The sequence below is a fragment of the Lathyrus oleraceus genome, chromosome 7 (assembly GCF_024323335.1).
Source record: "Lathyrus oleraceus cultivar Zhongwan6 chromosome 7, CAAS_Psat_ZW6_1.0, whole genome shotgun sequence".
NCBI lineage: Eukaryota > Viridiplantae > Streptophyta > Magnoliopsida > Fabales > Fabaceae > Lathyrus > Lathyrus oleraceus.
This window is the reverse complement of record NC_066585.1, coordinates 175590452-175614010: the sequence shown is the minus strand read 5'-3', so window position 1 is coordinate 175614010 and position 23559 is coordinate 175590452. Positions and strand designations below refer to the sequence as shown.

Sequence of the window (23559 nt, the reverse complement as noted above, 5' to 3'; positions counted from 1 at the left end):
ATTTGAATAACAAGATGATGGCAGAGCTGTGCCGGGAATTCAAAATTGAGCATCACAATTCTTCTCCCTATCGTCCGAAGATGAATGGGGCGGTTGAGGCAGCCAATAAGAATATAAAGAAGATTGTGCAGAAAATGGTGGTAACCTATAAAGACTGGCATGAGATGTTGCCGTTTGCATTGCATGGGTATCGAACGTCGGTGCGTACATCTACTAGGGCAACACCTTTCTCATTGGTCTATGGAATGGAGGTTGTACTACCAATTGAGGTTAAAATTCCCTCGTTGAGAGTCCTGATGGACGTAAAATTGCAAGAGGCTGAATGGGTAAGGACCCGGTACGAAGAGTTGAGCCTGATTGAGGAAAAGAGGCTGGCAGCCATCTGTCATGGGCAGTTGTACCAGCAGCGGATGAAGCGTGCTTTTGATAGAAAGGTACGACCTCGGGTATATCACGTAGGTGATATGGTGCTGAAAAGGATCCTTCCTCCTCAAAACGATCGAAGGGGCAAATGGACACCCAATTATGAAGGTCCATTCGTGGTCAAGAAGGTTTTCTCTGGCGGAGCCTTGTTGTTAACGACCATGGATGGCGAGGATTTTCCATCCCCTGTGAATGCGGACGCAGTTAAAAAATACTTCGTATAAATAGACCCGCTGGACGAAAAGAATAAAATAGTCCAGGCAAAAATGGGCATCCCGGCGAACCAAAAAAAATAGAAAGAAAGGTTCGGGCAAAAATTAGGGATAAAATGAAAAAATGTAAACTCGGCAAGTCGAAAACCTGAAAAGGCGACTTGGGCAAAAAAGGGTATCCCGGTGGACTAAAAACCCGAAAGGGCGGTCCAGGCAAAAAGAGGGATTGAAACGAACAACTGCGTCTGGCATGATCGTTTGTGCTTTGGTTAAGGCATCATGGATAATACCCGGTAGGGATCAATCAGAATAGTCGTGTTCAGAAGGCAGAAAGCACGGAAAGTCTGAGGACATATGGGGTGTAACCGAGTTGGAACTCGATGAGATCACGGGTTTCACATTGCCATTAGGATAGATTTTTCCTTTTGTGCGCAATTACCTCTTTTTAGGAATTGCTTCCTTTGTATTGCTCGGTTTTGAGCCACACACTTTTTCAATCAATAAAATGCATATTCAGTCAAATAATTTTGATTTTGTTTTTCATTACCGCTTTGATTGCAAAAACATCCAATTATTTTGATAAAGAATCTTTGCATTTTAAGACATACAGGTCCCTTCCAATGCATGTTTATAAGATTGAAAACTTGAAATCTTATTCGGAAGGTTGAGTGACCCAAGTGTTGAAATCTTGACACGCCTGGGGCACGGTTTTATCTAACGATCTGTTTTGCAGGTACTGTTAGATCTCTTCACTCACTTGCAGGTTGTGATGTGGAAGCTATTGATAAAACAAATCCCCATGGAGTCCGATCAGGGACGAATGAATAGGAGAGCGGTGAAATGACGGCGATGGACGTACGGCGACCCTTGAAATTAATCAAGAAAACTCTTCAAAGTCGGAAGATTGAAAAGTCTGTATAAATCCTAGGAGTTCGCTCTCCGTCGAGTGCGGAGCAGCTGGGAATACAAGATGATGGAGCAGAAAAGGTCCAGATGAGTCTGGGAATTCTCAAAATTGGAAAGCTGACATGGGAGTGGGATATGAATGCCATGGTTCGACGAGTCGATGGGTGTTCAGTACCGGACTGTCCTCCTCCCCAAGCAGAGTCGGAATGACTAATTCCCCAGCAGATTCAAGGTCTGTGGATTCCCTAGCAGGGTCAGGATGGTTATTCCCAGCAGGTTTTAGATCGATACTTCCCCAGTCGCCAGGTCTGAAGGTTGCTATTTCCCAGCGGAGGTATCTGTGAGTGGTGGTTCCCCAAACAGAGTCTGGAGTGTTGCATCCCCAGCAAGTCGAGGACCGTTGTATCCCCACAGAGAGCGTTGGTGGTTCTTTCCCCAGCAATTCCCCAAGCGGATTGGGTGCAAAGGAGGTTTTTCCTCAGCAAGGGTTGCCTTTTTTCCAGCAGCAGCGCTATTCCCCAGCAGGGTGGAGATCGGAGTATTGGCGAGATCCTCAGCAGAGTGTCTCGGGCTCCCCAGAAGAGTCCCTTGAGGGGGATGCTTTTTATACATTCATCATGAAAAATAAGCATGGCATATTGCATAATAAATCGCGTAGCATTTCCATGATTATGGAGCATTGCGCTGAAAAAGTCAATCATGCATCATACTGCAAGCATAAGCTAGTCTCAGACCGTGGTTATTGTTTGAGAGGTGGTTCGCCCAAAGGTGAAGATGCTACTCCTAGGAGTTTGGTACTGTATCAACAAAAATCCCCAGTAGTGCGATACTGGAGGGAACTTTTCCGTCGGACAGAAAATCGGAAAATGTTACGCGATCAGCGCGACTCAAGCCATGGTTACCGTTTGAGATTTGGTTTTGCGGGAGGGTGAAGGTGTTACTCTGAGGAGTTTAGCATCATGATTTTGAATCCAAGTTTCTGTCGAGCAGAGATGGGAATGTTAATCAAGAAATTTTCGGGGTCAAAAAAAGAAAAAAAACAAGAGAGAATAATCCCCAGCTAAACGCGAAGTGTTCGTTGGCTAGGGTTGAAGAAAGAATAGCCAGTTTGTGGTTTGTTATCCCCAGCATGGATCGTTGGCATACGTGTCGTCTCATGTATCACTGTTCCTTTCTGCCGATGCTGACAGGCATGAAGAGTTTTCCGGTATCCAGACCGATGTGGCGTTCAGGCCAGTTTCCGATCGCCAGATCGAAGAAGTTTCCGATGATCAGGTCGAAGTACTTGTGGCATCCAGGCCAGTTTTCCGGTGTTCAGACCGAGGCGGTATCCAGACCGATGTGGCGTTCAGGCCAGTTTCCGATTTCCAGATCGAAGAAGTTTCCGACGATCAGGTTGAAGTACTTATGGTATCCAAACCAGTTTTCCGGTGTTCAGACCGAGGCGGTATCCAGACCGAGGTGGCGTTCAGGCCAGTTTACGATTTTCAGATCGAAGAAGCTTCCGACAATTAGATCGATGCAGCTTGTGGCAGTCAGGCCAGTTTTCCGGTATCCAGACCGAAGTGGTGTTCAGACCAGTTTTCCGGTATCCGGACCGAAGCGGTATCCAGACCGAAGCGGTATTCAGACCAAAGTGGCGTTCAGGCTAATCTCCCGGTATTCAGACCGACATCAATTACTCTCATATTGTGAGGCTCAGTATGCAGACTGACGAGCGGCGTTCAGGCCATGGCTATCTTTGTGTTACCATTTATCCAGATATATTCCTGTTTCGGTATTCAAGCTGACTTTCTCCGTACCAGACGGATTCTTGTTCAGAAGTTTGTTCTTTGCCGATTCTGACAGGCATTGTTAATTATTTTCCCATCAGAGTGCAAATTGTTCGTCTGTTCTTGGTATTCAATCACTCTTCATCCTGATCATCTGAAAGCCGAGGCTATTCATATCGACAGGTTCACAGTGGATTGAATAGGGGCAGCTGTAACACCTCAAAATTTGCCCTCCTCTCTTGGGACTAGCTTAGCATGTTGCATATCATTTTTTAGGTCATTAGGCATTTGCATATTGCATATCATGTGGAAACATTGTGCAAGTCATCCTCCTAAGTCTTGATCAGAGGATGAAGAGGTTGAGACGCAAGCTGAGGGTTTCATTGATTGAATTGATCACTAGCCATCTGAGGGTGTGTGATTCAAATTAGGGTTTCATGGTTCCTCAAGGGGGTTGGTCTTCATCTTGGTTGAAATGATACATCATCATCATCATCATCATGGTTTCATCATCTCCAAGAGATTGATCAGATACCTTGAGATTAGGGTTTTGACCACTGGTCAACCCTAATCATCTGCATTGGGCCAATCAGGGCTTGTCAAGGAGATGGGGTCTACAGTGAATATGGGGATCATTTCATGATTATATTGAGCTCATGGAAGCTAGGGTTTCATCATTGAGCCATTTCATCAGAAGTTTGAGGCTCAACTTGATCAGTGCATAGCCAAATTCATCTATCAGTCAGAAAAGTCAACTGTGGTCAACTGTGCCTGAAATGGTGGATTTGGAGGTGGGAAAGAGTTGGATACACTTCATTCATGTCTAAACAAGTTTCATTTGACATTTCAAACATCAAGAATGAAGAAAATAAAGTCAGGAGGAAACTTTCCAAAAATAGAAAGTGACCTATAATTGAAAGTTTCCAAAAATGGAAAGTTTTTCATCTCAAAAATACATGTCCAAAAATGCTTCAAATGAAATTTTGTCCAACATGAAAGTTGTAGATCTTGCTCTCACCTTTCCAAAAAGTCCAAGAACACTCATTTCTCATGTGTGGTTGGCAAGTTATGGTCCAATCATTTTCAGAAAATGCCTAAATTCAAAGTGGCATAACTTTCACATGGAATGGCCAAATTGAGTGATCTTTATTTGAGCAAACCACATTTTACATGTACTTTCATAATGCATCATCACATTTCATCAAAATTCATCACATAAAAAGTCCATTTTTCAAGTGGATTAATTTGCATTTTTGGCATGAAAAGGTGATTTTGAGAATTACATGGATTTTGCATACAAAGCTCATTCTAGCACATTCCAAATACCATTTAGAACTTGTTTGCGTTGCCATTCTACTGTTACATTGGCTGGTTTGGAAAAGGCTATTTTGGTTATTTCAATTGAAAATGCATTTCACTAATTCATTTTGATTTTGCTAATTGTGATTAAGAAATGGATTAGGAGATGGTATAAAGTGTTAATTGTAACAGAATTGATAATCACACTTCACATTTTCAGATCTAACAAACTTTCCCTCCAATTCTCTCCAAATTCTCCAAAAAATTTCACACTTTTTTCATCATTTCACACTGAATTCTTCATCCATTGCAATGGTTCTTGTTTGATCCACACTCTACAAGTGTTGGTGCACAACTGTTTCATCCAAATCGTGGCAAAGGAGTGAAGAATTTGGACTGTCCTCATAGTGATCTTCCATGGCAAATTGAAGAATCTTTGAGCTGGAGCTGTTTTGAGCTAAACTACTTGTTGCAATCACTTTCCACATCATTGAACCGCTTCTATTTTGGTGTTTTGGACATTGAAGAGCACGAATTCACGAACTGCCATCTCCATAAGGTCAGATTTCGATCTCTTTAATTGCTCCAATTATCATATGGTTCTTGTAGATCTTTCAACATAGAATAACATGTTGCTCGTGGTTTTGAATTTGATTGAGTATCGAGAGAGAAATCTTGATTGGAAGTTTGATGTGCAAACCTATTTTCGATCGATCTGGTTGATATGTTGAGAGTTAGGTCTAATGCTTGTTAGTTTCATGATCCTTGTTGAACGGTGATTCCAGTGATATATGATTTGTTGCATTTGGTTGAGAAATGCTCATCTGCATTTTCTGGAATTTCGTTGGTGTTCTTGAGCAAGAACACGTCCAGAAGCGTGTTCAATCCGTGCGCCTGGTTTTGGATTTTCAAAATGTGTTTCCCGCTAGCGTAGGCCAATCACAAGCTGCCACCAAATTAATGAGAAACGCCGCGTTTTGCTGTACTGAAGCTTAATTACGCAATTGCCATTTTCATTTTAATTTCATGTTTATTTCATTTCTTTTTTCATTTTTCATTTCATTTTCATCACATATCTTCAAAAAATCATAAGTTCCTCATTTCTTGTCCAAATTTGATGAGACTTTTTGCATTATTCTCCTTGTGATGTGTAGTTTTTTATGGTGATTTTTATTATTTTTGTGCACGTGTGGAAAAATAAATTGCCTAGGGATTGTTTGGATGTGTGCCAATTTGTGTATGCCATGCCATTTCACTCATAAAATGATGATGCTTCCATAGAAATTCATGAAATTTTGCATGCCTATTCTTGACTCTTTGTTGGTGATTTTGATGTATGGTTTGCAATTTTTGGATCCCTGGTTGATGAGATATGAATTTTTGATTAGAGGTGTGACAATTTGTGTCACACCATGCTTGGTGAATTTCATGATTTTATTTGATGTGCTTAGGAACATTGGATTGAGCTAATTTTTTGCATGTTTGAGCATATAGATGTTAAGAACACATGTGAATTTTTCTGGATTTATTGATGGCATTTCCTATTTGATTGGAATTTTCTCCTCTGTTTGGTCATTTGTTGATTTTTTGTGACACTTGTTGGTATTGGCTTTGTGAAATCCTTATGGTTTATTGGATGAATGTGAAATTTGACATGTGTATTCTAGACACATTATAGGTCATTGTGGTTTTGATCCCATTCATTTATCATGTTTTGTCACTGTTTTATGATTGATGGAAGTTGATGTTTGTTTTGATGCCTTGTGTTGGCTTGCTTGAATTTGTCTGGACTTTTTGATTTTCATTGAATGTGTTCTGTTTGGACTTGAATTTTTGTGGAATTTATTGAAATGTTTTGATGTTGATTTGATTGAGATCATTCTGTTTGGTCTTTTGAGGTTCCAATTTGCATGTTTGATGCCTTTTCTTTCATGAAATGATAATGATGAATGATATGAGCATGGGACCAATTGGAGTTGTTTCTAAATTGTTTGATTGTGATTTTGGATAATTTTCACTTGCTGTTTTGGATTTTTCATCTCCTTTTGACCCTAGGCTTGTCCTAGTGGTCTTGTTTCTCATATTTGAGTTTGGCTTTTCAGGTTGAGATGCAAATGCCTTAAGGAGATTGCTTCAAGTTAATTGAGTTTGATTTGGTCAATTGTTGTGGACTAACTTGTTTTGTTTTGTAGGATGCTTGGCTCACTTGAGTTGATTGTGCATTGCACATTGCATTGTTTGATTGTACAGATTAACTATTGACTTGTGCTGTTTAATGTTGGCTTTTGATTGGTATACTGATTGTATTTGATTGATTTCAGGTACATTAGTTGCTAATAGTTCCTTGAGAACTTGCTTGCTGTGCTTGGTTGTATAAACCAATTGAGGTAGACTCTCTTGTCTCCATGTAGTCTGGAAGACCTGGCCTGTTACTTGGCCAGGCAACTGTCTGAAGTCCTCCTTAAGAGGCGATGTTTGTGATTGTTTAACTTTGTCCCCAAGCAGGTAAAGACCTTGATTAAGGCAATTGGCAGAACCCAAGGGATGTGCAATCCATCCCCTGCTATTCTTGTTGAGTCGTCCCTCTGCTCACACCACTGTGTTGATGCATTGGGACATTAACCCAAGATCTTGTACAGTTGTACAGTTGAGTCAGAGTCATGAGTGTAGAAGGGTTCCTCCTTTCTAAACCCACACTCCTTTGTCTGAAGCTCTCCCTGGCCAGGGATAAGAGCTGTGAAGTCTAATCTTCACTCTCCTTTCATCAGCTTCACCCTGACTCTCAATGTCAGGGTTAAGAGCTAACACCACCCTTGTACAGATGACTTGCTTTGGCAGTCTGACCCTTTGTTTGAGCCCACTTTGACTGGATATAGTGTGTGCTATTTGAAATGTTTGCTTTGCTTTGTTTATGCTTGCATGCTTTGCTTTTTCCTGGTTAGGATTACCTTGCTGTTGTGCGAGTAGATAGTGAACCTTAACATAGGGCAATGATGCATGATAACATCTAGGCTCGAGTCCAGCTCCCTAGTAGTGTGTCTCCCTTTGTATCTGGTTAGTCTTTCTTCCCGTTCGGGGGAACTACGTCGCCCTGATCCTCATACCAGATGAGGTACGTAGGCAGGAGACCGTGCGAGGTCTCTCCGGGCACTTTGTTTTCTTTTTGTGTGTGTGCTTGACAGTTATAGGCTCGAGTTCCCGACTCCCTATTAACTTGGTTGGTTGTTGTGTGCTTGGAAGCTGATATAAGTCCAGTGATTGGCATTCGGGTTCCAGTGTGGGTTTGTTTGGTTCGGAAGCCGATGTAAGTCCAGCGATTGGCGTTCGGGTTCCATGTTTGCCGGTGTTTGTGTGTGTCTTGTTTGGCGTGCGTGAGCCGAACTACGGCAGCTCTGATTCTCGTTCCAGACGAGATACGTAGGCATAGGACGCGATGTCCTAGCGAGCCCTCTTCCTCTTACCCCACCTGTGTTGTTTTCGGTGTGTGTGTGTGATGTGTTTGTTTTAGCAACCTTTTTCTGTCTTTGAGCGTGGATCCCGTCGAGTACGACGGACGTGAGGGGTGCTAATACCTTCCCCTTGCGTAACCGACTCCCGATCCCATCTCTTTGGTCGCGAGACCATGCTTTTTCCAGGTTTACTTCGAGCGTTTCCTTTCCCTCTTTTGGGATAAATAACGCACGGTGGCGGCTCTGTTTGTTTTTGTTTTAGCCCGCCGGTTGTTTTTCGCGGATGCGACACATCCCCTTCTCTCCTCTTCTGTCCCTGAATGAACGGCTTCTTCACTCCTGATGAGGATCCACCTCCACTCTGGCTTTTATAGGTCTTTAGGTAATTCTCCACCCTTTCTCCAGTAGAGACCACATCAACAAAGTTGGAAGCATTGCACCCCACCAGACGCTCCAGATAAGGTCCAGGCAGCGTATTCATGAACATGTTGGCCATTACCTTTTCCAACATAGGAGGCTGAACACGGGAAGCTGTATCCCTCCAGCGTTGAGTGTATTCCCTGAAGCACTCATTGCTTTTAAGAGACAGATTCTGAAGTTGAGTTCTGTCCGGAGCCATGTCTGCATTATACTGATACTGCTTCACGAAAGCTTCTGCCAAATCCCTCCAGCAACGGATGTGGGCTCTGTCCAGCCTCATATACCATTCCAAGGATGCCCCAGCTAGGCTATCCTGGAAGAAGTACATAAGTAGCTTCTCGTCATCAGAGTATGCAACCATTTTACGGAAATAGGCTTGCACGTGAGTTTTGGGGCAAGAACTGCCATTGTATTTGTCAAATATCGGGACCTTGAATTTCGGTGGCACTCTCACACCTGGGACCAGCCCCAAGTCAGCAACATCTACTCCCAAAAGATTCTGTCCTTCCACTACTTTCAACCTCTCTTCCAATCTTCTAAACATGGGGTCCATGCCAAAGTCTTCCTGAAGCAAGGGGAACTGATCATCCTGACCATCCTGAATAGGTTGTTGATCTAGGTTGACATGCGGGATCGGGATAGGCCCCGGTCCATTGGGACCATTAGCCTCTCCAGCTGGAGGATCAGCTAACGTCTCCGGTTGAGTAATAGGAGGATCCCTCTGCACCAACAATCTAAGCTCCTGCTGTCCTTGAGCCACCCCTTGAACCAAATCCATGAACTGATTCATGCGAATCTTCATCTCGGTGAGCTCTGCTTGTAGGCTCTCCATCACTCTTTGTTGATTCCTTCGGGTACCGTATCGGTGAATGCCTGAGTCAGCTATCCTGCTAGTGGGACACCAAACAAACTGAGAACACTGTGGCGGTACCTGTTATGCAAGACATGCGGATGACTATGCAAATGCAATGACATGTTTATCAATTCCAAAAGTATTCTACCCCCTTGATTCCAGTCTCACATTTGATAAACAGTGTAAGAAGAAAACCCCGACTAGAATCAAGAAGAAGATTTAAACCCCCTTGAAAAGGATAAACATGTGTTAAGTGATGTGAATGCAAATGATGTGATGATGTGAATGCAATGCAGTGGCATGTCAATCAGGATTGCTGTATCTGCTTGAACATCTGTCAGGTTGCACTGTCTGGAGAGAAATCAAGAGCACACCAAACAAAGGTCATGGGATGGGTCACGTTATCCTTAATATCAACCACCCATTTTGGTGGATTATGGTTTACACCTTATCAACACCCGAGTTTCATTGATATTAAGGATGCCTGATCGGATCAACCATGAATCAAGGGTTTGTCGCAAGTCACGAGCATGGAGTTTAGGTTAAGAACCACCCAAAAGGAGTGTACTAAGGTTTAAACCTGCCAAACATGTTCTACAAAAGGTTCCCATAGTCATAATCCCATCTTTCGGATATTATCAGAGGAACGACTACTCGTATTCCAACAATATTCTCAAGAAGAGACTCTTATGAGTGTAGTATCGCGTAACAATCGTATCAAATCTTACACTTGAACGACTTTTGCACTACGTCCTACAAATAGGCCAATATGGGTTTGGTAAACTAAGGTCCTTGGCTTCTTAGGTCTATATTGGAACAAGTAATGTCTAACCACAACTTACTTATGTGACATTATTGATCTCAACATGACCTCCACCAAGTGAATGGGCTTGCAAGTCAACTCGCTAAGGAATAACTCCACACAAGTTGACAGGACTATGCCATTCTCCTATCTTAAGTGCACTCGAGTTCGGGTATAGAACTCATCTCACAAAGATCACCAAGCAGCCATAGCCAGCCAACAGATACAGCAATGATATGTACACAATGCAATAAGGTGAAGCAGGTAAATAAATAACTGTACAAAAGCATGAACACCCAATAAACAAACAAACTACAAAAGCTAGGAGGGACTCGCTTAGGGAAGGTGGACCAGCAAGAGGTCAACTTCTTAGCGTCCCCAGCAGAGTCGCCAGCTGGCGCAACCTGAAAAATATAGTGCGCGAAAAAACAACCGGCGAAAGAAAAAGACAGAAGAGTCGCCACCGTGCGTTATTCATCCCGAAGGAGGGAAAGGAAACGCTCGAAGTAAACCTGAAAAAGGAAAGGACAAGACGGGGTCTCGCAACCAAATCTTGGGTTCGGAGTCGGTTATGCGAAGGGAAGGTATTAGCACCCCTACGCATCCATAGTACTCTACGGGATCCACTTTTGTGGTTTTCGTCTAAAGGGTGTGGGTTTACCTAATGTGTTTATTTACTAAAAAGGTTAAGAGAAATGACTCGCGCGGATGTCGCATCCACTGCATACGTATCTCATCTGAATATGAGAATCAGAGTCTTCGTAGCTCGGCTGACCTATGGGTTGGGGGTAATTGTGCTCGCTAAGACATCGCGTCTTATGCCTACGTATCTCATCTGGAATGAGAATCAGAGCAAGCCGTAGTTCGGCTAACTACGGGGTTATGGATTGGGTTTTGGACGAACAACGTCACTACGCAATCTACCGGATGCTCGACCTTTGGAGACTTACTCGCCTGTAGTAGAAGGAGTAAACGTGTGTTATGGGTTTTAGGGTTTGGGATGCTCGAGGGCAAACAGGCAGTCCTTGACGAAGGAACCGCGCTACATGTGGGGATACGAATACAAAACACAAAACATGTATCTCAAAGTAAAATGCCACCAAGGGGCTCAAACATTGCCTCCTATCGAGGTCTTCAAGCTAAGAAAGCGATAAAGTACGAGAAAGGGAAAAAATTACCACACGGATAAAGATCCGAAGCTATAGCAGTTAAAGGAGCAAGAAACCCTGAAATCTCTCCAGCTGGACCGTCAAAGGAAATCAGTCAACACGAATAATCAGAATAAAACTTCAGGGGGTATCCCACAAATAAAGTGGGAAACCACGCGAGTGTCTCTGCAAAAGCCATATGAGCCCTCACAAAACTCGACAAAGGGTTAGACAAACAAGATGAGATCCAGGGAAAACAATGCCATGGCAACACAAAAACAGGTTAGAACAAAACAAAACAAAAAGCAGATACTGTCACGTTCGCGACTGCTTCGCCTAGCGAAGGCTTAGCGAAGCTTCGCTACAGGCTCGCCTAGCGAAGCGGCTAGCGAAGGCCTGCGGGTTTTGGATTCCTCCTTGATAACAGTTCGATCTCTATGATCCGAAACCCTGTGGTATCCATCTCATAAACGAAAATGATTAAAACATTCGAGGTATTGTTACACATATTTATACACAAACATAAACCCGTGGGCAACACCTGATGTTACCTCATACATTCATAATATTCAAATTCGAGGCGTAAAGTAGTAGGAACAAAGGCATACCTGATGAGAGAGATCGATCGAACGGCGTGGCTGGATTTGTAAAGCTCTGTGAGGCGGAGGCAAAAGAGCGTGTGAATCGGAGTGAACTTCTCAGAGCTGCCTGAAGGTTGCTGCAGAGTAATTCCTAGGTCTCCTCCTCTCAAGATCTTTCTCCCGTGGTTCTCCCAGTGTAACTCCTCTACTGAAACTTCAGTATTTATAGACTGATTTCGTGGGTAATGGGCTTGGAATGAGGTCAACTGAGGCCCAAAGCTTCCTGATTTTTTCTGAAATGCGCGCCCTTCGCCTAGCGAGCATGACAGCTCAGCAGCAGATTCTTGCTTCTTCAAGTCTGGCAATTTGCACGGTGAATAGGCCCCAATTAGACCTGTTGGTAGTACCTCAAGTCTATTCCTTACGTTGACTGACCGTCTAAGTAGAACCCACAAAGTGTCCTGGATGATGTTCGAGCTTCTTGGAGCTAATTCTGATTGACGCGATGCAATATGGCATGAAATGCTAAATGACCTAAAAAGTGAATGCATGAATGAGGAGGGCAAATTTTGGGGTGTTACACGAAGGTCTGGTTCGTTCGGAGAATCCATACTTATAATGAAGCTGCGGGGAATGTTGTTGCACCTAGGGTTGGATTTGGTTTGGGTTCGGAGTTGCGGCGCGCAGGGGTTTTCGTTAAAGTTGTAAAGGTCGGTGAGAAGGGGAATGCGGCGGAATTGTGGTTGAAGAGGGAGATGATGAGTGGAGAGGTTGGTTGGTTGGTTTTGGTTTCGGATGATCGGGAATTTGCGGATATGTTGAGGAAGGTTAGGGAAGTGAATTTGAAGACTGTTGTTGTTGGAGATTATTGGGATAGGGATTTGGGGAAGAATGCTGATTTGTGGCTTCCTTGGAATGTTGTTGAGAATGGAAAGCTTGAGGGAATGGGTTTAATGGGAAAAACAAAGGGTTTGGATGATGAACTGGAAGGAGATCAGGATTTGGACTATAGTGAATATGTAACAGAGGAAGAACTGTATGAAAGGTTTTAAATAATTGTCTGCATCGTGTTCTCTTTAAGACTCTCACGATTTTGGTCAGTAATGTGTTCTCTTTGAAGCTCTTGCGATTTTGGTCTGTACGAATTGTAAATATGTAGATGCACTATTTTCTTTGTTTTGAATGACTTATAAGTTTTTAGATTTGTGTCTTAATAGTTTTTTTTACATATCTTATATCTTATACCTGTTGCTATAGATTTGTGTATTAAGGGTTCATGTATTGGTTACATTTGTTGAAGCTTATGAGAAACAAATTGATCTTGTTTGAATATGACAATCACTAAGTTTGTTGAATTGAAGATGGACAATGAGAGTAGATTTAAGGGGAAGAAGTCAAGACCAAAGTTTGTCTCAGTCTTCGAATTCCATTGAGTGCCAAAACATTGTTGGTGTTGATTCCGAAAAGAGAAAGACATCGATGGTGATGACTCTGGTATAAAAAGATTTAAGCCGGGAACTTTTATTCGATTGGGCTACTGATTTATTTAGAAATTTTCACAACATTTTTCTACCCCGCTAACAATACTATTCTTCGTTACAAACCTTATTATAAGGAGCATGTTGCTTTTAAATAAGGGTAATGCTAATCAGGACTCTCTTGGCCCAAGTTATATATATATATATATATATATATATATATATATATATATATATATATATATATATATATATATATATATATATATATATATATATATATATATATATATATATATATATTCTTCGTTACAAACCTTATTATAAGGAGCATTTAAATAAGGGTAATGCTAATCAGGACTCTCTTGGCCCAAGTTATATATATATATATATATATATATATATATATATATATATATATATATATATATATATATATATATATATATATATATATATATATATATATATATATATATATATATATATATATATATATATATATATATATATATAAAATTAAAAATTTAATTAATTTTTCAATACAAATTTATAAATGAATTTCTTAATTTGTGTCCGCATAAGGTAGGAGCAAAAGTGGTTTGAAAATCTTAATACATGACAAAAAAGAATACATCATATTCGACTACTACAAATAGTTGTTAAACTTTGTTAGTTAGGATACTTGATTGATATCAAATGAATATCGTTGATAATTGGTATGAAAATCAAATGGTTTGATTTTACAAAATATTTTAGTTTATGCTTCATAGTACATTTTCCATATTCGAAAAAATACTATACAATTTAACATATTTCTTCGTGCTGTTGTAGGATGGAAAAAGATGTTATGAACTTTAGTATTGTTTCAATGATGATGTTCAATGTTTTACAGTTTAATTTAAGAGATACTATTGGATAAGTTGACATGTTATCTTTTGAGTTTTATAATATCTACGTACTATTATATGTTTTATTTATGTTACTTTTCTTTTTATAAATGAATCACAATTGTAAGATTATATTAGTGTATGTTTGTAGTTCTCTATGTATTAACGGTCTTAAAATATAAATTCAAAGTTCGGGTTTGTTACAAGTATGTATAAAACGGTGTGCAAATAACCACTCCCTAGAAAAATTCCATACCATTGGGCCACAATCCACACGAGCAAGCCCAAATTATCATCTGTAACAAAAAAAGAAGCTCCTATCGCATTAAAAAAAAGCGATTCTCCTTTGTCGATACGAAGAGAAGCATGCATTCTCTGTTTTTCCACAACGCAAACTCTGTCAACTTAACTTCTTCACTTCTTTTCCCAAATAATCACAAACTCTGCTCAAAACCCCATTTCCAATCCTCCATCAAAATCAATACACCAATCCCTAAACACGTCCCTAACAAAAAGGTTATAATCCTCTGGGACCTCGACAACAAACCTCCACGTGGACCTCCATACGACGCCGCACTCTCTCTCAAAACCCTCGTCGAACGCTTCGGCGACGTCGTTTCAATCTCCGCTTACACAAAACGACACTCCTTCTTCAATCTCCCTCAATGGAATACCAACCAAAACCCTAACCCTAATTCGATTCCCTGTCGTGTCTGCGGTCACGAATGTAAATCAATTTTCGATCTCAAAATTCATTTCAAGAGAGTTCATCTGTACCAGCGTAAGAAGTTAAGGGAAAAATTGAAATCCATTAAGTTGAGCCGGTCGAAGGTCTGGTTCGTTCGGAGAATCCATACTTATAATGAAGCTGCGGGGAATGTTGTTGCACCTAGGGTTGGATTTGGTTTGGGTTCGGAGTTACAGCGCACAGGGGTTTTCGTTAAAGTTGTGAAGGTCGGTGAGAAGGGGAATGCGGCGGATTTGTGGTTGGAGAGGGAGATGATGAGTGGAGAGGTTGGTTGGTTGGTTATGGTTTCGGATGATCGGGAATTTGCAGAGATGTTGAGGAAGGTTAGGGAGGTCAATTTGAAGACTGTTGTTGTTGGAGATTATTGGGATAGGAATTTGGGGAAGAATGCTGATTTGTGGCTTCCTTGGAATGTTGTTGAGAATGGAAAGCTTGAGGGAATGGGTTTAATGGGAAGAACAGAGGGTTCAGATGATGAAGTGGAAGGAGATCAGGATTTGGACTATGGTGAATATGTAACAGAGGAAGAACTATATGAAAGGTTTTATATAATTGTCTGCATCGTGTTCTTTTTAAGACTCTCACGATTTTGGTCAGTAATGTGTTCTCTTAGAAGCTCTTGCGATTTTGGTCTGTACGAATTGTAAATATGTAGATGCACTATTTTCTTTGTTTTGAATGACTTATAAGTTTTTAGATTTGTGCCTTCATAGTTTTTTTTTACATATCTTATATCTTATACCTGTTGTTATAGATTTGTGTATTAAGGGTTCATGTATTGGTTACATTTGTTGAAGCTTATGAGAAACAAATTGATCTTGTTTGAATATGACAATCACTAAGTTTGTTGAATTGAAGATGGACAATGAGAGTAGATTTAAGGGGAAGAAGTCAAGACCAAAGTTTGTCTCAGTCTCCGAATTCCATTGAGTGCCAAAACATTGTTGGTGTTGATTCCGAAAAGAGAAAGACATCGATGGTGATGACTCTGGTATAAAAAGATTTAAGCCGGGAACTTTTATTCGATTGGGCTACTGATTTATTTAGAAATTTTCACAACATTTTTCTACCCCGCTAACAATACTATTCTTCGTTACAAACCTTATTATAAGGAGCATGTTACTTTTAAATAAGGGTAATGCTAATCAGGATTCTCTTGGCCCAAGTTATATATATATATATATATATATATATATATATATATATATATATATATATATATATATATATATATATATATATATATATATATATATATATATATATATATATATATATATATATAATTAAAAAATTTAATTAATTTTTTCATTACAAATTTTTATAAATGAATTTCTTAATTTGTGTCCGCATAAGGTAGGAGCAAAAGTGATTTGAAAATCTCAATACATGACAAAAAAGAATACATCATATTCGACTACTACAAATAGTTGTTAAACTTTGTTAGTTAGGATACTTGATTGATATCAAATGAATATCGTTGATCATTGGTATGAAAATCAAATGGTTTGATTTTACAAAATATTTTAGTTTATGCTTTATAGTACATTTTGCATATTCAAAAAAATACTATACAATTTAACATATTTCTTCGTGCTGTTGTAGGATGGAAAAAGATGTTATGAACTTTAGTATTGTTTCAATGATGATGTTCAATGTTTTACAGTTTAATTTAAGAGATACTATTGGATAAGTTGACATGTTATCTTTTGAGTTTTATAATAATTACGTACTATTATATGTTTTATTTATGTTACTTTTCTTTTTATAAATGAATCACAATTGTAAGATTATATTAGTGTATGTTTGTAGTTCTCTATGTATTAACGGTCTTAAAATAAAAATTCAAAGTTCGGGTTTGTTACTAGTATGTATAAAACGGTGTGCAAATAACCACTCCCTAGAAAAATTCCATACCATGGGGCCACAATCCACACGAGCAAGCCCAAATTATCATCCGTAACAAAAAAAAAGCTCCTATCGCATTAAAAAAAAGCGACTCTTCTTCGTCGATACGAAGAGAAGCATGCATTCTCTGTTTTTCCACAGCGCAAACTCTGTCAACTTAACTTCTTCACTTCTTTTCCCAAATAATCACAAACTCTGCTCAAAACCCCGTTTCCAATCCTCCATCAAAATCAATACACCAATCCCTAAACACGTCCCTAACAAAAAGGTTATAATCCTCTGGGACCTCGACAACAAACCTCCACGTGGACCTCCATACGACGCCGCACTCTCTCTCAAAACCCTCGCCGAACGCTTCGGCGACGTCGTTTCAATCTCCGCTTACACAAAACGACACTCCTTCTTCAATCTCCCTCAATGGAATACCAACCAAAACCCTAACCCTAATTCGATTCCCTGTCGTGTCTGCGGTCACGAATGTAAATCAATTTTCGATCTCAAAATTCATTTCAAGAGAGTTCATCTGTACCAGTGTAAGAAGTTAAGGGAAAAATTGAAATCCATTAAGTTGAGCCGGTCGAAGGTCTGGTTCGTTCGGAGAATCCATACTTATAATGAAGCTGCGAGGAATGTTGTTGTTGCACCTAGGGTTGGATTTGGTTTAGGTTCGGAGTTGCGGCACGCAAGGGTTTTCGTTAAAGTTGTGAAGGTCGGTGAGAAGGGGAATGCGGCGGAATTGTGGTTGAAGAGGGAGATGATGAGTGGAGAGGTTGGTTGGTTGGTTTTGGTTTCGGATGATCGGGAATTTGCGGAGATGTTGAGGAAGGTTAGGGAAGTGAATTTGAAGACTGTTGTTGTTGGAGATTATTGGGATAGGGATTTGGGGAAGAATGTTGATTTGTGGCTTCCTTGGAATGTTGTTGAGAATGGAAAGCTTGAAGGAATGGGTTTAATGGGAAAAACAGAGGGTTTGGATGATGAACTGGAAGGAGATCAGGATTTGGACTATGGTGAATATGTAACAGAGGAAGAACTGTATGAAAGGTTTTAAATAATTGTCTGCATCGTGTTCTCTTTAAAACTCTCACGATTTTGGTCAGTAATGTGTTCTCTTTGAAGCTCTTGCGATTTTGGTCTGTACGAATTGTAAATATGTAGATGCACTATTTTCTTTGTTTTGAATGACTTATAAGTTTTTAGATTTGTGTCTTAATAGTTTTTTTTTACATATCTTATATCTTATACATGTTGCTATAGATTTGTGTATTAAGGGTTCATGTATTGGTTACATTTGTTGAAGCTTATGAGAAACAAATTGATCTTGTTTGAATATGACAATCACTAAGTTTGTTGAATTGAAGATGGACAATGAGAGTAGATTTAAGGGGAAGAAGTCAAGACCAAAGTTTGTCTCAGTCTCCGAATTCCATTGAGTGCCAAAACATTGTTGGTGTTGATTCCGAAAAGAGAAAGACATCGATGGTGATGACTTTGGTATAAAAAGATTTAAGCCGGGAACTTTTATTCGATTGGGCTACTGATTTATTTAGAAATTTTCACAACATTTTTCTACCCCGCTAACAATACTATTCTTCGTTACAAACCTTATTATAAGGAGCATGTTGCTTTTAAATAAAGGTAATGCTAATCAGGATTCTCTTGGCCCAAGTATATATATATATATATATATATATATATATATATATATATATATATATATATATATATATATATATATATATATATATATATATATATATATATATATATATATATATATATATATATATATATATATATATATATATATATATATATATATATATATATATATATATATATATATATATATATATATATATATATATATATATATATATATATATATATATATATATATAATTAAAATTTTAATTATTTTTCAATACAAATTTTTTATAAATGAATTTCTTAATTTGTGTCCGCATAAGGTAGGAGCAAAAGTGGTTTGAAAATCTTAATACATGACAAAAAAGAATACATCATATTCGACTACTACAAATAGTTGTTAAACTTTGTTAGTTAGGATACTTGATTGATATCAAATAAATATCGTTGATCATTGGTATGAAAATCGAATGGTTTGATTTTACAAAATATTTTAGTTTATGCTTCATAGTACATTTTGCATATTCGAAAAAATACTATACAATTTAACATATTTCTTCGTGCTGTTGTAGGATGGAAAAAGATGTTATGAACTTTAGTATTGTTTCAATGATGATGTTCAATGTTTTACAGTTTAATTTAAGAGATACTATTGGATAAGTTGACATGTTATCTTTTGAGTTTTATAATAATTACGTACTATTATATGCTTTATTTATGTTACTTTTCTTTTTATAAATGAATCACAATTGTAAGATTATATTAGTGTATGTTTGTAGTTCTCTATGTATTAACGGTCTTAAAATATAAATTCAAAGTTCGGGTTTGTTACTAGTATGTATAAAACGGTGTGCAAATAACCACTCCCTAGAAAAATTCCATACCATTGGGCCACAATCCACACGAGCAAGCCCAAATTATCATCCGTAACAAAAAAAAAACTCCTATCGCATTAAAAAAAAAGCGACTCTTCTTCGTTGATACGAAGAGAAGCATGCATTCTCTGTTTTTCCACAGCGCAAACTCTGTCAACTTAACTTCTTCACTTCTTTTCCCAAATAATCACAAACTCTGCTAAAAACCCCGTTTCCAATCCTCCATCAAAATCAATACACCAATCCCCAAACACGTCTCTAACAAAAAGGTTATAATCCTCTGGGACCTCGACAACAAACCTCCACGTGGACCTCCATACGACGCCGCACTCTCTCTCAAAACCCTCGCCGAACGCTTCGGCGACGTCGTTTCAATCTCCGCTTACACAAAACGACACTCCTTCTTCAATCTTCCTCAATGGAATACCAACCAAAACCCTAACCCTAATTCGATTCCCTGCCGTGTCTGCGGTCACGAATGTAAATCAATTTTCGATCTCAAAATTCATTTCAAGAGAGTTCATCTGTACCAGCGTAAGAAGTTAAGGGAAAAATTGAAATCCATTAAGTTGAGCCGGTCGAAGGTCTGGTTCGTTCGGAGAATCCATACTTATAATGAAGCTGCGGGAAATATTGTTGCGCCTAGGGTTGGATTTGGTTTGGGTTCGGAGTTGCGGCGCACATGGGTTTTCGTTAAAGTTGTGAAGGTTGGTGAGAAGGGGAATGCGGCGGATTTGTGGTTGGAGAGGGAGATGATGAGTGGAGAGGTTGGTTGGTTGGTTTTGGTTTCGGATGATCGGGAATTTGCGGAGATGTTGAGGAAGGTTAGGGAAGCGAATTTGAAGACTGTTGTTGTTGGAGATTATTGGGATAAGGATTTGGGGAAGAATGCTGATTTGTGGCTTCCTTGGAATGTTGTTGAGAATGAAAAGGTTGAGGGAATGGGTTTAATGGGAAGAACAGAGGGTTCAGATGATGAATTGGAAGGAGATCAGAATCTGGGCTATGATGAATATGTAACAGAGGAAGAACTATTAGATGATGAAAGGTTTTAAATAACTGATGCATTGTGTTATATTTAAGGCAATCGCAATTCTGGTCAGGTTGTAAATTTGTAGATGCACTGTTTTCTTTGTTTTGAATGACTTATAAGTTTTTAGATTTGTGTCTTAGTAGCTTTTTGTTTTTACATATCTTATACCTCTTGCTATAGATTTGTGTCTTAAGGATTCATGTATTGGTTACATTTGTTGCAGCTTATGAGAAACAAATTGATCTTGTTTGAATATGACAATCACTAAGTTTGTAGAATTGAAGATGGACAATGAGAGTAGATTTAAGGGGAAGAAGTCAAGACCAAAGTTTGTCTCAGTCTCCGAATTCCATTGAGTGCCATGACATTGTTGGTGTTGATTCCGAAAAGAGAAAGACATCGATGGTGATGACTCTGGTATAAAAAGATTTAGGGTAATGATAACGTTGTAAATTTTGCCTCAGCAAACTATCTTGGGCTTATAGGTCATCAGAAGTTACTTGTAAGGAAATATTCCCATAGAAATAAATTATTTCTTTTCCTTTTGGGCACTGATCTGATGCATTGACTCTATGTTTACTTTATCTCGCAGGACTCATGTTCATCTGCTTTAGAGAAATATGGCGTTGGTTCTTGTGGTCCCCGTGGGTTTTATGGAACAATTGGTAAGGTTCAGTCTTAAAGTTTGTTTTTGAGGAAAAGCATCTTCCCTTTCCCTTATGATACTTTTCCTTTGCCCAGATGTCCATCTTGATTGTGAAGCGAGAATAGCAAATTTTTAGGAACACCTGATTCAATTCTGTACTCTTATGGACTTTCGACCATGTTCAGTGCTATTCCCGCATTCTCTAAAAAAGGAGATATAATTGTGGCGTAAGTATGCATAGCTTGTCTTTTAATATCTACTGTGCAATCTTGTTAAATTTTTCCTCAGCTTTTTTGTCCGATGACATTATATTGGCCAATGGGCATTGATAGCCAGATACCACATATAGAATTATTTGGATTGTTTTATAATATTGCTTTTACTTCTTTATTGAATAAACCATCAATTTAGTCCCTAAACTGTAACTCTATTCAATTTAGTCTATAAACTCTAACTCTATTCAATTTAGTCTTTAAACTAAAATATAATTAGTCCCAAATAATATGAAATCCATCAATTTATCCCCGAACATCCTAATAGCAGAGATTAAATTGACGGACTTTATATACTTTAGGGGCTACTTATTATAATTATATAGTTTAGGGACTAAATTGGAGAGAAAGTGATAGTTTAGAGACTAAATTGATGATTTGTCCCTTCTTTATTAGAATGATGCAAATAATGATCCGATTTCTTCTCCATCCACTTTATTTTTCTAGATGTATTAAAATATTGTCACTTAGCACATGTTGATCATCGAAGGCGTTGTTTATATAAGCCTGTTGTTTCAAAGGTTCAAGCTTCATACATAAGTTTATTCCTTTTAACAGAGACGAGGGAGTCCACTGGGGAATACAAAATGGCCTTTATCTTTCTAGAAGCACAGTCGTATATTTTAAGCACAATGACATGGATTCTTTAAGTAAAACTTTAGAGAACATTACTTCCAAATATAAGGGGACAAAAAATTATGGTCTTTTATGCTAAATTGATATGCTAAAACAAATCTCTTAATAAGTGTTAATAGTCCCATATCATTTTGTTATATGTTACGTTATGATAAATATATTAAATCGTTATTATAAATATATTAAACATTACCATTTAGTCTATGAACTTGAGAGTCAATTAAAAAAGAAATTTTTTTAATTTAAACATAATAACGTAATTATTTGTCATCCATCGATGGTATTTTTATGAACGGGCAAAAAATGGAAAGAAATTTAATCTCAATTATTAAATCACCTTTCTTGCAAACACGTAGAATTTCTCAAAAGAAAAGAAGAGCAGATTTTAGTGTATAAATATCAAATTATTCAAAATATGTAATATATTTCAAAACTATATGCATTATATACCATTATGTGTTTTATTTATGTTACTTTTATTTTTTACTTTTATTTTTTGGATAAATGAATCACAATTGTAAGATTATATTAATGTATATGTTTGTAGTTCTCTACGTATTAACGGTCTTAAAATATTAATTCAAAGTTCGGGTTTGTTACTAGTATGTATAAAACGGCGTGCAAATAACCACTCCCTAGAAAAATTCCATACCATTGGGCCACAATCCACACGAGCAAGCCCAAATTATCATCCGTAACAAAAAAAAAAGCTCCTATCGCATTTAAAAAAAAGCATTCTTCTTCGTCGATACGAAGAGAAGCACGCATTCTCTGTTTTTCCACAGCGCAAACGTAACAACACTACACTCTCTCAACTTAACTTCTTCACTTCTTTTCCCAAATAATCACAAACTCTACTCAAAACCCCGTTTCCAATCCTCCATCAAAATCAATACACCAATCCCCAAACACGTCCCTAACAAAAAGGTTATAATCCTCTGGGACCTCGATAACAAACCTCCACGTGGACCTCCATACGACGCCACACACTCTCTCAAAACCCTCGCTGAACGCTTCGGCGACGTCGTTTCAACCTCCGCTTACACAAAACGACACTCCTTCTTCAATCTCCCTCAATGGAATACCAACCAAAACCCTAACCCTAATTCGATTCCCTGCCGTGTCTGCGGTCACGAATGTAAATCAATTTTCGATCTCAAAATTCATTTCAAGAGAGTTCATCTGTACCAGCGTAAGAAGTTAAGGGAAAAATTGAAATCCATTAAGTTGAGCCGGTCGAAGGTCTGGTTCGTTCGGAGAATCCATACTTATAATGAAGCTGCGGGGAATGTTGTTGCACCTAGGGTTGGATTTGGTTTGGGTTCGGAGTTGTGGCGCGCAGGGGTTTTCGTTAAAGTTGTGAAGGTCGGTGAGAAGGGGAATCCGGCGAATTTGTGGTTGGAGAGGGAGATGATGAGTGGAGAGGTTGGTTGGTTGGTTTTGGTTTCGGATGATCGGGAATTTGCGGAGATGTTGAGCAAGGTTAGGGAGGTCAATTTGAAGACTGTTGTTGTTGGAGATTATTGGGATAGGGATTTGGGGAAGAATGTTGATTTATGCT

The 23559-nt window shown here is 38.8% G+C and overlaps 1 protein-coding gene across 1 annotated transcript; it reads left to right on the top strand.

The window, feature by feature from the left end:
* Window positions 1-14599: 14599 nt before the first annotated feature.
* On the top strand, window positions 14600-16674 carry LOC127102723 (uncharacterized). The gene is made up of 2 exons (XM_051040066.1): window positions 14600-15522; window positions 16587-16674. Exons 1-2 carry the CDS (start codon window positions 14600-14602, stop codon window positions 16672-16674), a joined length of 1011 nt encoding a protein of 336 aa, XP_050896023.1.
* Window positions 16675-23559: the final 6885 nt, after the last annotated feature.